This window comes from Asparagus officinalis, unplaced genomic scaffold (assembly GCF_001876935.1).
Source record: "Asparagus officinalis unplaced genomic scaffold, Aspof.V1 AsparagusV1_Un549, whole genome shotgun sequence".
Taxonomy (NCBI): domain Eukaryota; kingdom Viridiplantae; phylum Streptophyta; class Magnoliopsida; order Asparagales; family Asparagaceae; genus Asparagus; species Asparagus officinalis.
In genome coordinates this window covers 10,897-27,758 of record NW_017972812.1, presented here as the reverse complement: position 1 = coordinate 27,758, position 16,862 = coordinate 10,897, and the positions used below count along the sequence as shown (strand labels likewise).

Here is a 16,862-nt window from a genome sequence, read left to right as displayed (position 1 = left end):
CCATCGTCGAGTCCTGCAAGAACCTCCGCCGCCTCTCGCTCTCTGGCCTCCTCACCGACCGAGTCTTCAAATCCATCGGCGCCTCTGCCGATTGCCTCGAGATGCTTTCCATTGCCTTCGCAGGCGACAGCGACGCCGGGCTTCACTACATCCTTTCTGGCTGTAAAAGCATGAGGAAGCTTGAGATAAGGGTTTTACCGCCATCGTCGAGTCCTGCAAGAACCTCCGCCGCCTCTCGCTCTCTGGCCTCCTCACCGACCGAGTCTTCAAATCCATCGGCGCCTCTGCCGATTGCCTCGAGATGCTTTCCATTGCCTTCGCAGGCGACAGCGACGCCGGGCTTCACTACATCCTTTCTGGCTGTAAAAGCATGAGGAAGCTTGAGATAAGGGATTGTCCATTTGGAGACAAGCCTCTGCTGGCAAATGCTGAGAAACTCGAGACAATGCGATCCCTTTGGATGTCGTCGTGCAATTTGACCTTGGGGGCATGCAGGACGCTGGCGAGGAGGATGCCTAGGTTGAACGTGGAGGTGATCGACGAGAGTGGGGGATTGAAGTGGGATCCTAGCATGCCCGATGACTTTCCCGTCGAGAAGCTCTATGTTTACAGGACTCTAGCTGGCCGGAGGTCAGACTCGCCGTCGTTTGTCTATACCTTGTAGAGAGAGGTACTCCGTTTGTTTCGCTACATTAATTTTCTTCTCTCTCGTTGATGTGTTAACCGTGCAATCATTTTGAGCGAAGCGCGCAGATGATCGGCGAAGAGAGTATAGAGCCATGTTTTTTTTTCTCCCTCTTGAAGACAGCTTATAAAGTGTTGTATTTGGTAGGAAAGAGGGTTTTGGGGATTTCACTGTCAATAAGAGCGGGGGGAAACAATGCTGAAGGACTGTATAATTTTATGAAGAGGATTAGGTTGTTTGATGGAGGTCTGGTTCTTATGTAAATGAGGGTCTTTTTAGTTCCTCGTATTGTTTAACTGTGTAAGTTGTAAGGAATTGAATCAGAACCTTTTTAACACTTGGGTTCAATATTTTAGGTGTCGATTTTGTCTGTATTATTTTCTTGAATGCATAAGACGAGAATTATATTTGATTGTGGCCCTCTTTTGGTTTTTTGCCACACCTTTTGGATTATATTTGATCGTGGACTTTTCTATTGGTGTATGGGTTCGTATCGCAGCCCGAAACTATCGTGCAGGTGGCATTTCAGAGGGGGGTTTTCTTGAAGAAAGATTTTCTGAAGGAGAAACAATTAAGAAATTTGTAATGAGGGGATGGTGAACGTAGTTGTCCTGCTGTGTTCCGAGTAGCCAGCTAGTCCGTAATATGTGCCTCTGTAGTTTTGATTTCAGCAGCATACAATAGACCCGCTTTAGTATTTACACTAAGGGGGTTAAATTGAATGAAATTCTTTCTCGCATCTTTTGCTCGCAGACTCGCTAGTTTCACTGAGACTTGCAAGATGATCCAAGCTCCGATTTTAAACATTGTGAACAAAAAATTACCTTCACCAGATGGTATCATTAAAACATGGTATTAGTACCAACAACAGTAGGGCTTGAACTTTCATGTTTACATTAGAAACATTACATGATTACATGATCCACACTGATTATACTGCCAGCTTCCGATGCCCAACAGTCGACGGTTGAATCTATGCATTCGAAATGTTACATGATTCACACTGAATATATCGTCCGCTTCACGTATGTATCAGTCAAAATAGCAGGTTCTCTCAGCCGTATGAGGTTTTTGAACCCATCTCTGTACAGTCGGAGCGTAAATGTGAGCATATATACACTGATAACTCATGTAATGGCTGCTAACCCGATGACACCATCATCTTCGATGCCAGACCTAGGAACTGATGACGTGTTTCTGGTTCTAGCTGAACATCAGAGGAGACGAAATATCAGTTGCTCATACCATAATCAATCTCATAAAATATTGCATGTAGAATGAAATATAGTATAACAAAGATGATGACTAGGTTATTTGGTATTAATATGCTTTTGGGAAACAGATTCATGCCTTGCCTGCAATATATTTAATAAATAAAACAAATTTTCACACTGATGATTACTTTCTAAAACACAACTGCCAACCATAAGGAGATGAATATCTGAAAGCTTATTGGGCTTCATGATAGCAAGAAAAAAAGAATTGAGAAAATTCATGACAATAAACCAGCTAGGATATTAATGGTAAGGTGGTGAGAATGCACAATGATTAATCCTACTGAATGATCAGAGGAAAAGCAATATCATTGGGAACCCGGTGACATCCCAGCATGAACTGCATTTATTTACTGTGAAAAAATAGGTTATTGGCCTAGCTTAGTTGGTACAGGTATTCTCGAGAATTGAGATATATCCAATATCAGATAAAAGAATCTAAACATGTTTCCTTTCAAGGGTTGTTCTTCCACATCAAATTATAAAAGTTATAAAATATCTGACAGTCCCAAAGAGGGTAATACGGTAGTTATCTGAGTACATAATTGGTTATTATTCAATGTTAGTCTCTTGTTTATCAGAAGAAAGTAACTTCAAGAACTGAATCACGGTAATAGTTTAAATAATTTCCATGTCAGCAGTCAAGTTCACTTTGCTGAGTGTCTTTATGGGAAATAACTATTGATGGGTGATTAGGTGTAGCAAGCATCAGTCTCCTTTTAGTGAACAGAAAAAAGTGGCATGTTATTCATTAGTTCTTTGCTTATAGATCATTGAGTCTTTGAACCAAGACTGGAGCTTCTTCTTACAAACAATATTTGCTTATAGATCATTGAATAATTTTCTTTTCTTCAAAAATAATTTTCTATTGTTATAAACGATTTAACTTGCATAAGTTATCATAAGACAAATATGACATACTGTGATTCACAGGTAAGGATTTTCCCTTATTGCTAAAAAACTCGAGATTAGAAACTGCAACCATTGTAGCTTCCTTCTGAAGAAAAATGGTTTCAAGACCTCGTCAGGATTCAGGTTGTATGGGTTGAGTCAGGTTGACTTGAAGATAACTGTGTTAAATATACAAAGCAATGTGTTTATTGAATGGTTAGGATATGGATTAGGCATAATCAGGTTGACTCAACAATTACTTGATACAAAACCTACCCAACCCAAACCAGCCCAACTAAATTACCATCCATAGTTCTTCCCTACATGGCAGCACTTCTCCTCTATCTTATATTAAGGTTCATGTTGCTGATACTCATCGTAATCATTGCACGTCAAAAAGGGCACAAATTTAGATCGAAATCACTTCCATTGCCAAACTACAGCTAATCTCATGGAGGCACCAAATTCATGAAAGTTAATGAATACATAAACAAATAAAGCAAGGAAATGCAAGTAAAACATAACTAGCTTTTCATCCATAAATAAGGAAAAGCAATAAGAGCAAAATTTTCACATGTCAATTGCATGTTGCACAGTCTCAGGCATTAATAGACAGTGACTTTTGAACAGCAGGGAGAGCTAACTAATTCCACAGATTTTAAACACAAGAAACCATAAGCAATATCGGAGATCCCCTTACCCGGGAGAAGGCGCTACACCAAAAGCTAGACAATGTGGATACTATGATATGAATGACAATCAACTCCAATGAGGAAAACCAAAGAACTGGTACTAAAAAAACCTCTCCTTTAAGGATGATATTACTGAACTACAAACTAAATTGGGATAATTTTTTATGCTTTTGGATATCCATGCTGCAAATATGGCAAATGATAATAAAGAATCATGAACCCAACATACAGCACTTATGCAGCGAAATCAGGTCATAAAGAAAGAAGTTACCCATAAACAGCAATGTACAGTTTTGCAACAATCCAGGTAAACAATATTAAAGGTAAGGAAAGAGGATATAATCTCGATGACTAGAATAAGATAGCCGGATATTCACCTGTAACATTGGTTATGACATTGGTGATCTTTTGAGCAGCTAGTGCTTTCAAGTTATTTCCAGTAGCTAGTTGGAGTAGGCTCCTCATGTGCTGCTTTTGTTCTTTAGGACTACTTGTTTTTAGCAGAGCATCTTCAAAAGCAAGTAAATCTTCCCTAGTGATACAAGGAAGGGACAGCAGAACCTACACAAAAACCAAATTTCACTTATTAGTGTCCAAGTTATTTTTTAACTCAGATTGCTCAGATATACTGTTCTTTGACTGACCTGTCTCGGAGAGGGGTCTTTATTCAATAGATATACAAATATTTCTCGGCACAAACCAACAAGATCAGAACTTATAATAGCATTTGACTCGAGGGTTAAACCTCGAATAATAGCATTGAATAAATCCTTAACAACAAACTCTCCAAGTTCAGTGCAATTAGTTGAAGCAGCAAGAAGAATCAGAGATCCACAAAAGGGGACAATTTTGGTTACTGCCTCACCATCTGTCCAATTAAATACTTCAATACTTATCTGCAGCGCAGGAAGAGCAGGACCTTTATGTCCCATCAGAAAGCTGCAAATAAACCACGGTTTCAATTTAATATCACTCAGCCTAGAGTCAGTGCTGAAGGAAAATGTTAATATATAATCAGATCCATTGAAAATAGTGATGAATGTGCAATTCGAAATCACGAGAGTTATTATTACTCTCTTTTATGGTCCTTGTTCATTATGGTAATTAAATGTATCTTCTCTAACCAAAATAAATACTACTACCTTTAAGACTTTAACTAAGGACTTCCTAGAAGGGTTTTGCAATATCAAGTTTAACACATGGCTAAAAATAGAAAACAAAGTTTGTCTAGTAGAACTACTGATTTGTTTACAAAAAAGGAGCAAAATCACCATAAAGAAATTTATAAATAAATGTGGAACTTAAAAATCAGAAGTTTACCATATCATTGAGTTCGATGAAAATGAATCCAAATTTTGAGGTAGTGACGCTTCCATGCGATTAGCATTGCCAAGTTGTTCTAAAGAAGGAAGCCCAGAGTTAAGAACTGGTGATGCTAGAGTTGAGAGGAGAGAACATATTTCCCGAGTCAGATCACGCAACAACTTTTCTTCCATTACTTCAACCTTCAGGTCTAAACCAGCGAGATTGCCAAAATTATCAGGAACTTTTGCTCTACCCTCTTGTAGAAGACTGGTCCATGAACAAAAAAGAGCTTGCTGGCAGTGCAGAAATAATGGATGCAACAGAGTTTCTAGCCATGAACCCCATAAATCTGGAGGGCAGAACTTGACCAGAGGAATTACGATTGAGTGAATAAGCTGACGTATATGTCGAAATTCCATTGATTGTACAGTCTCCATTAGAGAAAGTGCAACTGAAGGACTCTCTATGCACCGGAAGAAGTAGTCCCCTATAGTTGCTGACAAACCAATCACATTGTACCTGCAATCGTGCAAAATAAACCACTGCCTTATGGCATAAAAAAGGTACAAGATTCAAACACGAAGAAAATGTCAAATGATAGGAAAGGATTGAGCATTCTACATAATACTAAAAGAGAAAAGCTGACAGTTAAATAAGTCGCCCGCCATCCGCACGCCTTACCGCCCAAACTACAGAGTTATTTCTCTGATTTATTTATTGCAGACCGAATTTTACCAATTGCGATGGAGGACTACCGCTATACAGAAAAAGAACCCCAGGGACCTATGTCACAAACATAGTTATGGCTCAACAAGTGATTATACGCACTCCTATTCTATTGGATTGTAGCTATAGTATGATTTAAAGAATGAGTTTCAAAACATAATGGGTACTAGTCTAAAGACTTATTATGATTTCAACACCGGGATTTCAGAGTATGTGGTTTGTAATTTTGTATCATAAGTTATTTAACAATTTTGAATTTGCGTACTTTGTTATTTGTGCTTCAGAAGAACAATTTTTGCAACGTTCTTGTGAAACATCCGAGTGATTTGACAAATTCAAACTTAATCCTGTATACTTGTTACTTTGCAGCAAGATTTCCGTATTCCTGCGATTTATGGAATACGAAGGAATGTGCTAATTGTTGCTTTACCATGCATGATTTTGCATGTCTGAACATTATGATTTTTGTTTTTTGTGAAATAATTAAGATTCAGAAGTGTTTTATGAGAAAGGAGAATACGATACTTTCTACTTATGACATTTGAAAATTACGTAATCTTTAGAACCTATGTGATATTGTATATGATACAAACTGTTTCTATATTGAAATTATTTCAAACTGTAAATAGGATAATGAGATAACATGGCAAACTCATATAATCTTCTTGTGAGACTGTTGTGCTCATGTAGTTCACCATGTCAATTCATCGTTTTTCCCATTGTACTGAGATGTGTAACAACATCATAATTTTCCTCTCTCATGTTAGTCCGACACAAGTGACTAAGAAGGTGTTACCTCTTGGAGACTCTTTTGTGTAGCACAACTAGTTAATTGTAACTCCTACCATGATCTGTACAAAAGAATTTGTCAACTTCTATTATAATAGACTCTGAACTTCTGCATTAGCAAATTTAATCTGTCTTAATGAGTTTGCACTGTCAATAAAGTGCCACAGGTTCACACGCGTGTAAGATTTGCTTTGCACAAGCGTTGCTGCGGCACATGCCCCAATTTAATATCTTTCTGCTAATTTAAAAGCATGACAAGGGGGATTATTAAGTATGAAGTTTCTTTAACATTACATTGTTTAGCCTACCAGATGTAGGTTTAAGCTTCTGAGTGAAGTGGTTAAGAATTTTTTTAAAAAATAGTGCTTCTATTGGGTGCTTCTATTGAGAAGACATACCTGTAGCCGCACCCAATCTTCATGGACACTTCTTCAATATATGCATACGTTTATTCAGATGGCAGCTTATTTAGCAAAATGAGCTACCAAGAAATAGAAAGGTGAGGCCCACACCTTTTGATGTGATAAACAAGGTAGGCTTTATCACATGGTTATCTCTTGGTAGCTCATTTAACAAAATGAGCCGTCACCTGATACCTATTATTTCCTTATATAATACATGTTCTAATTTAAAACACTCCCCATACGCTTTCTTGGACATATATTCTATACTTCACATCTATTTTTTATTTATTGATCTTATGTAAATGAAAAAACAATATTTAATCTTATGTAAATTATATATATATAAATATGTCCATGTACCCTACCAAATTTGCCGTCTCCCGTACCAGTACCATGCAACTTAGAATATAGGTTTGCTGCTGGGTAAGATGTATTCAGTATATGGAACACCAAACATAGGAAATAGATGGAAAATCTATAAGTATCACGAACAATGCAATTTATAACAACTACGCTGAGACATGAAGGCAAGTAAAAAAAGGTTTAAAATAATTGACCATAAAAAACGGCGATAAGCTAATCTTTTAGGGTGTCTCAAAATTCTCAAGATTCTCAACCCAATCCACCTCAAATTTTTCTAATTTCTCAAGGTTCTCAGCCTAGCTCTTCATTTTCCCCAAAATTTATTATGGGTGAATCTTCTTCTGATGGATCAGGGCCCAATCAAGATCAAGCCCAAATGAAGAATTGATCTGATCCCACGTGTTGATCAGTATAGGAATTGACAGTTGAGATTAAGCATGCGAATTAGGTGGAAGTAGTAAAACGTAAGAACCCTAAATCATCTCCCTCACAAAAAAAAAATTCTAAACCCTAAATCGCTGCTTTCGGTGGAGATTGTACGAGAGAAAAGGCATGCTTTATGTGCGAGTCAATGTCGTGATCTGAGACTCTGTTTCAATTGTCGAAAGTATGTTCATGAGGCGAGGAACTGTCAATTCCCTGGTTTAGGAGCTCATAATCCTGAACATCCTTGATGATTTACTTGGAATAGAGCAGGAGGGAATCAAAACCCTAAGAATGGCTTTAGGAGCAATCGAAACCTTAACCCTACTCAAAGAAACCCTAATAAAAGAAACCCTAGATCTGAAATCTAGGGATATTTCATGGTCTGAAGGTGATTTTCCTCTGCTAAAATCTCTTGATAAGTAAGGAAAGAAGGCTATGCCATCCAAAGATGATCAATCAAAGCCTGATGAGACTAGGTCTAAATTCTCTAATCAAGGACTGAGAGGATTTGGGGCCCTAGATACTGATTTGATTTGCATCTCTGATGTTCATCCTTGATCAAGTTCTGCTTTTCTAGATTTTACATTTCTTTTTGCCACTGAATGTGAAAATTTTCGCAACTATGTGATTCTTACTATTGTTGATGGTGGGAATATAACTGCTGAAAAATTGATCCTAAGGCTTATTGGCCATTTAATGAAATTTGGGATGTGAAAGCCTTTAAATCAAATGAGTTTTTGGTTAAAGTTCTGCCATGGGAACAATTAGATGATATGGTGAAGCTGGGGGTAGTAATTCTACATTCTTGCCAAATTAAACTAAGAAGATGGTCTGGAGATGACAAGGATACTGTCATTCTGCATGATAATCAAGCATGTATCAAATTATAAGGAGCTCCCCCATACATTTGGAGTTGGGATGGTTTTTCTAAAATTGTGCAGTCTTTTGTTTATCTAGCTAGTAGAGCTTGACCTTATCACTAAGGAATGTTCTGATTCTAATGCAGCAATGTTTCATGTGTTATGTGAAGATGTGGTTGATATTCCTCTTAAGTATTAATGTTTTATTGGAATGCACATGTACAAAGTTTCTGTTTCTATCCTAACTGTTAATGATATGTAACGTAAGCATGGTAAATTACAGTCAGATGATTTGGGTATAAATCTCAAAATTCTGGTACTTCTTGGGACAGTTGGAAGCATAATAAAAGGAAGAGGGAGAGTCATTCTGCTGGGCAATCTTCTAGACGTAGTAAATGGAATGTTAAAGATGACTTTAGAAAATGTCCTATCGACAGTCCACCTGCAAAATTATAGGGCCAGGCCAAAGATTTTTATAAACATTTGAAGCGAAAGTTACTGGGCTAGAGGAAGAAGTGGAGGAGACTCATTAAGATGCTACGATGAGTACATTTAAAGAAATTGATCAAAACAAACGGAGTTCAAATGAAATGGAGAAAGAAAGTAGCTTTGAAGGAATCGAGGATTCTGATTCTCTTATTGATATGGAGAATGAAGATACGCTGGTGGAAGTGGAAGAGAAAACTAATGACTAGCTGAATGATGATGTAAGGAGAGCTTAGAAAAAGATGTTTGGATCCTAGCTAAATGTGACTCAGCAGGGGAACAGTTTACTGTGGAGAACATTATGAAGATTAATGATGAAGTAACTTTTGAAGGGGAGAGGAAGGATGATGAAGTTCTTACTGATAATGAATTGAACCACTGAACATGCTTCGAGCTAATGTGGATAATAATTTATTTGACAAAGCTGTTAGAGGTCCAAACTTTGTTAGAAGGAGTTCTCGGTTATACTCTACATCTGCTCAAAATATTTTAGACGAAGCTAAAGAGAGGGTTGCTGGTATCAAGCAGATGACTTCTTTTTTAAATCATCAAGCTTCTTCATCTATCTTGAATACTATGGCAAGTATATCTACTCCCCTTGGCTCTACATTTGTGCCTATTTTGTTTGATTCTTATGGTAATGAGCAGCTCAATTGTTTAGGTTCACAATGTGGCATGATTTTTTATGAAAAAAGAAATTTTCAGCCCATTATGAAACTTAGACAATTAGAGAAGGAAAGGGCTGCTCTTCAATAGAAAAGAGTGCTCTTTTCCTGTGTTTGGGTATCTTTGTTCTTTTAATATCGTGTTATTGGAATGTGAGAGGGGTGCGGAATGATAGTAAGAAATAAAGTGAAGAATTTCTGTATGATGAATAAATTTGAGTTGGTATGTTTTCAAGAGACCACATTAGAAAATGAGACTAATGGTGATTTAAGAAAGTTGGGGGGAATTTTTATAATGAACGATCTTGCCTTCCTACTGGAGATTCTTATGGGGGAATATTAATTGGATGGTTTGGACAAAAATGGAAGAAAATGAAAGAAATAACGCATCAATATGTGATGTTTGCGTGGTTAAAATCATGTTCTGTTGATTTTGAATGGTGTATTTCTAATGTTTATGGTTCCCATTGTCATAGACATAGATTAGAATTCTGGAATGAGTTGAGAGATATTAAACATATGAATAATGCGCCTTAGTTAATTGCTAAAATTGCTAAAGACTTTAATGTTACCAATTGTGTTGATGATAGAAAAAAGTGTGTGAATCATCTACAGGATATAAAAGAGTTTCGTGATATAATAAATGGGTTGGAATTAATAGTTACTCTTTTGTTGGGGAGGAAATTTACTTGGTCAAGTAAAAGAGACTCTCTTGCTCTAGCTAGATTGGATAGATTCTTATATAATCTTGAGTGGGGAAACAATTTTCCTTTGTCTTGCCAGAAGGGTCTTTCTAGCCAAGTATCAGATCATGTGCCTATTGCTCTTGAATTTGTACAGATTAATTAATCTTCCAAGATTTTTAGATTTGAAAAAATGTGGAAAAAGGAGGATTCTTTTAAATTGAATGTTCAGAGATGGTGACAAATGACAATCAATTCCTAAGAAAAATTCTGCAGCAGCCGATATTGTAAATAAGTTGAGTCATAAGAAAATATATTAAAATTTGGATCAACAAAAAAAGACCCTTAGATTAAATGTAGGAGCTTGATGCGTTAGAAAAGAGTAGAAATCTGGATGCTACTGTACAATTAAGAAGAGAATAAATTTCTTCAGTTTTCAACGTCATACTGAATCAAGAGGAAATTATGTGGAAACAAAGGTCAAAGGTACATTGCTCAAGGAAGGGGATCAAAATACTACCCTTTTTCATAAATATTCAATTGGGAGAAGAGGATCTGATACTATTTTCATGATTAAATCAAATGGGGCGGAAATTACTTCAGAAGAAGGTATTTCTGAAGCTTTTATTTGCATTATAAAAGGATCTTTGGATAATCAATTGGTGAGAGAATTGAGTTTCATTGGAATACAATTTTTCCTTCAATAAACTGGGGTGCTACTAGTTTGGAAATCCCCTTTTCTTATGAAGAGATTAAAAAAGTAATTTTTGATAGGGGTAATAATAAATCTTCAAGACCAGATGGGTTTCCTGCTCTATTCTTTCAGGAGTTTGAGATGTTGTGAAAGATGACATTTTTCAATTGTTAGAAGAATCTTACATAAGGATGTTGAAGATAGAGAGACTCAATTATGCTCATGTATTGTCTTAATCCCTAAAAAAGACTGTGCTGAAGATAGGGAAGATTGTAGACCTATCAGCCTTCTAAATGTGCTTTATAAGATAATCACAGAACTTTGACCAATAGATTAAATGATAGATTGTGATTTAATTGATCCAGTTCAAACTGGCTTTATCAAAGGAAGATTTTTAGTGGATTGAGTAGCAGCTGCACAGGAGACCATTACTGGATGTTTCCAAGAAGGAAAGTCAGATAGCATGCTACTTAAACTGGATTTTTCAAAAGCATAAGTCATGCTTTACTGGGGTTTATAGTATATTTGCTTAAACCGGAGGAGTTTGGAAAGAGATGGGTTAACTGGATTATTTCATGTCTAAATGGAGGTAAATCAGCAATTATTTTAAATGAAGGTGGATTATGTCTAGAAGAGGTGTTAGACTGGGGGATTCCCTATCACCTCTTCTATTTATTCTTGCAGCAGATGCATTTTCTAAACTCACCAGATTGACTGTTGATGCAAATTGATACGTATGCAGATGATACATTACTTTTCTGTAAGGCTAACTTAGACTGTGTGGCTCTTTTAAAACTTTTGCTCTATGGCTATGAACTGGGGGTGGTAAATGATCGAATCGAATCGAATACTAAAATGTTCATATTTACATTTGTTTAAAATTACCAAATTCGAATGCGGACTCTAGTATTCGTATATGGAGTTTTTCGAATTTGAACTCGAATACTTGGTATTTGATAAATATTCATGAATATTTATCGAATATCAAAGTATACTTATTATGCTAAAGAATTTAATTTTCAAAAAGTAGTTGAATTCAAAAATAAAAGTTATTCCTTTATAATACGTGGTGTATATATATTTAAATCAAAGTTTTCATTAGAAAATAGATTTAATATTATTTAAGTCTTAAAAAAATTAAGTAGAAATGGTAGGTGGATTAAAAATATGACATCATATGTGCAATAATACAAATAATAAGTGATTAAATTTTAAACGAATATTTGATGGACAAACGAATCGAATATACATCTGGTTAAATTCTATTCATTCGTAAACTCGAATAATAAAAAGTATTTGTTTACTGCTAAATGAACTATCGAATCGAATATGATCGAATAGTTACTCGAATAATTATCGAACTATTTGTTAATTATTTAGTTCATTTCCACCCCTACTATGAACTAGCTTCTGGTCTTAAAATTAATTTTGCCAAGACCTCTATTATGGTTCTAGGTAACAATAAGCATTTACAGAAACAAATTGCAACAGTACTCAATGGTAAAGAGGGGAAGTTTCCACTGACATAATCTTGGATTACCCCTAAAGCCCTGGTCATCTTCATAAGAGTGATTGGATTCCTCTTATAGATAAGTTTGAGAAGAGATAACCACCCGGAAAGAGAAAACTTTATCACGAGAAGGTAGATTAGTTCTTGTTAACTCAGTGTCATCCAGTATACCTCTCTCTTGGATGTCTTATTATGAATTCCCTAGTTGGCTGTGTGATAGAATGGATAAAATCAGAAGGAGAGTTTTCTGGTAAGGAAATAATGAGGCCAAAGAAGCTAACAATCTAGTTAAATGCGAAGAAATTTGTAAACACCAATGGCAAGGTGGTCTGGGTATTTTACACATCAAAATTATGATTAAGACATTGCTGGCAAAGTGGATGTGGAGATGGCTCAATAATACTGGTGTGCTTTGGAAAATAATCATATATGAGAAATACTTTGATGTCAATAACTGTATGCATAGGAGGGTGACTGATACAAACATGTCTAGATTTTGGAGAGACATTTTTAAAGACAATAATAGTTTCATAGGTAAAAAGACTCTGTTCTGGTTGGACCAGTGGACTGAACATGGTATTCTTGCTACTATATTTCCAGAGTTGTTTAACTTGGCAAGTGACCCTTTATGTTCTGTTTTTTCATGCAGACAATTGTGGAAGATAGACATGTATGGGACATTTCTTTCAAAAGACAACTTACTGGCCATTTGGTGAGTCAATTTTAGGATTTGATGAATATCATACAAAATATTTCTGTTTCTGATGATCAGGATAAAAGGAGTTGGAGATGGGAGTCTTCAGGTACTTTTTCGGTAAAATCATATTATCAATTCTTAATAGATGGACGTTTGCGTTTTGACTGGTTAGATATTTGAAGATTGCCTATTCCTTTGAAAGTGGAAATTCTTATTTGGTTGGCAATTAAGGAGAAGTTAAATACAAAAGATATTTTGATTAAAAAGGGGATTTCAATAGTAAATATCTGTGTGCTGTGTGATTTGGATACGGAGTCACATTCTCATTTATTTTTGCAATGCCAATATGCATCTTCTTTGTGGAACACACTGAAATCTAGGTTTGGGATTATCGGTAATATCTCTAGCCTACATGAGCTGTGGTGCTCTCGGAGAATGGATAGGGTGCCTCCAGAGAGTAGATTACAGTGGGGTGTCTTCTGTAGAGGTTTGATATAAGTGGTATGGTATGAAAGAAACTGTCCAATTTTTTCCCAAAAGAGTAGAGACATGCTTTGCAATTGTTGGAACAAATAAAACAAGTTGCTCTTTGTTGGCTTGGACAAGCTAAACTCAGTACCCATACCAAGCAATACTTCATAAGGAGAGTCAGGAGAATTGCTGACAGTGCTGAAGCTGCTGCAAGGAGAATCTTGGAACTACAGATAATTGGAGACACGGCTGAAGGGACAGACAATGAAGAATGAAGTCATATACAGGCAGGAAAATGTACTAAATGTAGGATTTTATGCTTGTATTTGAGAGATTTTATTTCCTTTGTAACTTTTTTGGTAACCATAGAACTCTATGTAATGGCTTAGTGGTAGAGGGGGATATGTTGCAAACTGATGTAGTTGTTTGAACAGGTTGAATCACATATTATCTGTTGGGATGTGATTTAGTTAGTTGTATCAACCATTTTAGAGGGTAATATACAGGGCTGAGGTCTTCTGTGTGAGGCCTCATCCTTTTTCTAAAGAAAAAGAAAAACACCAGTCTTATGTCGGACATCGAGTCATTGAGAAATAAATATAAATAACATAGAATCCATATCACTAACAATTGAAACTTTGGAAGCCATAAGCAAGGAATGGCAACCAGGAAATCCATAAATGAAAAATGTCTAGAACTATTCATTGAAAATTTGTAATCCAAATGAATGCAAATTATTTTTGTAATTATGCATGAAAAACTATACACAAATAGTTAGCCATTTGGAGTAGGCTTAAAATCACAAGGGGAGTGAGAAAAAGAAGAGACAAAGCCTTTCATTTTTTTTTTAACTTTTACTACTAATTTAGTAAAGAAGAATTATTTAGCAGTGGGAAAGTTGGAGAATTTAGACAAAGGCTTCAACATGTGGTGCCAAGTCAGATCTGGGAGTTAGGGGAAGGATCCTCTGAATCCCCATTCTTAGTCCACTATACTATAGGGAAGAATTCCGGTCCATGCTGTAAAAGGTAGAAGAAATCTGATTCCAATTTTTATAAATAGGTAAAAGCCTTCGTATCCAGGCCACACCTGCTGAAGATCCGGTCATCAGTAGGTATAGGTATAAAGTTGGTTGGAGCTCAGATCAGGTCAAGGGAATAGGGACTGTAGCTTAGTTGTCCAGAAATAGTGACAACAAAAGTTACAAAAATGATTTTGGAAAAGAGGAAAAAGAAAGTGAATTGCTTTCAAGGACTCTCCACTCTCCAGGACCTTAGAACACTAATGCTTTAGATCATCAGATTTTGACAGTTTGTAAAAGCAATAACACCAAAACAGTCAGTAAATGTCAAATCCATAATCAGCATGTGCTTACCCACTGTCTCTTATACATTTCAACCAGTTCCTGATGTCATTTTCTGTTGACTCTCCTTCCCTGCTTGCATCAACCTGAGATCCATCACCAGAGGTCATTTGACCTTTCAAAATTTTCACATTTCCTTCTCCTAGAAGACTGGCTTGCTCAACTGGATTCATACACTTTGCTGCTCTTAGTTCTCCTGTCAAAGCTTGAGCAACAGGCTCCGACCAAAGAGAATGTATACAACGAAGAAGCTGCAAGTGATCAAAGTCACATGGTTGTTTACACAAATCAAGGTGCAACACCAATGCATGTTTGATTCTTTATAGAGGAGAAGTTCTACAAATTACAACTCTACAAACTTTAAGACAAATACACTAGTTTGTAGGATAGTTTACTAACCCTTAGGAGCGGAGGTAACATCCAGGACAAATGAGAAGACATAGGATGAATATAAGTACAAATGTCACTTGTTGGTGACTGACTTTGGATATTCCAGTTGGCCTTCTTATTTCCGCTCCTTTTAAGCGCCTTCTCAAAGAATGTCACAGTGTGAAATATGTTCCACATAAATTGAGTATCAGAGCATAGACGTACCAACCCTAATGGGTCGGACAAATAAGCATTTTGCCATTCTAATTGAACCCACTGTTTGCTCAAAGGTTCAAGTAACCAGGCCAGCACTTCTTGTTGTTGCTGAATCCTAAATGTAAACACAATTATAAAATCCTAACAAAGTGAGATTTATAAGAAATGAAATATATATTGGAATCACTAAGTTTTTCCAATGAACTATACTAGGAAAAAGGGTAGTGGAGTCGTTACCCAGCAGAAGAGGCCATAACAAGAAATGCTTCACCAAGAAGATTATGCTCACCACGAAGCAATCGACCTTCACCTTGGAGATATGCCATTGTGTCAGCAATACCCTGTAAAATCAGCAGATCCTCTGTGAAGGAAACTGAACGGCTTACTGTGAACCCACAAGAGTAAGTTACATGTCAGTCAGTACATGTGCACATAACCATTAGACAATGCAAAAATCCTAAATAATTTTTGTGCATATATTTNCCCACCACAAAATAAAAATAAAAATAAAAAAGGAGTCTGGGGGTATCACCTCCATACTCCATAGCCGCAGAAACATCAGACTAAAGGATTATCTTGTGTTCCTAGAATTTTCCACATGCTGGTGTGTTGTATCCATATTGGCCTAACTATATCCATGCAACATAAGGATCACATTTGATAAATGAATGTGTGTAGAAGAACCATTGCCTCTCTAAAGACTTTATCAACCTTGATTCACTAAGCATTCCTTGATGCAACTAATGCAACATTCAAAGTTCTGCTAGTACTGTCAAATTATCAGTCTAAGCTTTGGTATAATAAATATCATCATCCTCCAGGAATCATTTGGCTCTATTGAAATTTGTCTCAAAGGGATATTTAGCTTTCACTTAGAAGAATCCTGGATGCAACAAACTACTTCGCAACTAGCCAAAAAAAACTACACTAGAAGGTTCGTTTGACAGCAGTAAGAGCCTACTTTGCTGACAAAACAATTATAAATCTCATGCAACAATCAACATCTCTAAGTCCCTAAACCATTAAAGTATTCAATGAACAAAGAGGATGACAATATATAAATGGACTATGAATAGAAAATGTAACATTCCTTTATTAAACAAAAAAAATTGAGGAAAACAGAATTCCAAAAGATCAAGGGTATCTTTTCTTAATCTCAGCATGGATGTTTTCTAGAGACAATTCCTTACGCATTTACATTTACTGACAAAATTAGAATCAGATTCTATATTCAACGGGTACCCATGCCCTAAGAGTTGCTAAATTGTTGAGAATTTGAAACTATCCTTAAAG

The 16,862-nt window shown here is 36.3% G+C and overlaps 2 protein-coding genes across 2 annotated transcripts in view; one reads left to right on the top strand and one right to left on the bottom strand.

Moving 5' to 3' along the window:
- Positions 1-1,097, top strand: part of LOC109827914 (transport inhibitor response 1-like protein Os05g0150500) — a 5,809-nt gene extending 4,712 nt beyond the window's left edge. The window contains exon 4 of the mRNA XM_020394936.1: positions 192-1,097. Within this exon, the coding sequence (XP_020250525.1) occupies positions 192-664 (473 nt within the window). The 3' untranslated portion in view covers positions 665-1,097. The remainder of the gene's footprint in view (positions 1-191) is intronic.
- A 383-nt stretch (positions 1,098-1,480) lies between these two features.
- Positions 1,481-16,862, bottom strand: part of LOC109827913 (protein HASTY 1) — a gene marked incomplete at its 5' end in the record, with an annotated part of 24,213 nt that continues 8,831 nt past the window's right edge. Inside the window, 7 exon segments of the mRNA XM_020394935.1 lie at positions 1,481-1,892; positions 3,920-4,103; positions 4,187-4,481; positions 4,863-5,366; positions 14,997-15,235; positions 15,384-15,684; positions 15,807-15,910. Coding sequence (XP_020250524.1) covers positions 1,813-1,892; positions 3,920-4,103; positions 4,187-4,481; positions 4,863-5,366; positions 14,997-15,235; positions 15,384-15,684; positions 15,807-15,910 — 1,707 coding nt within the window.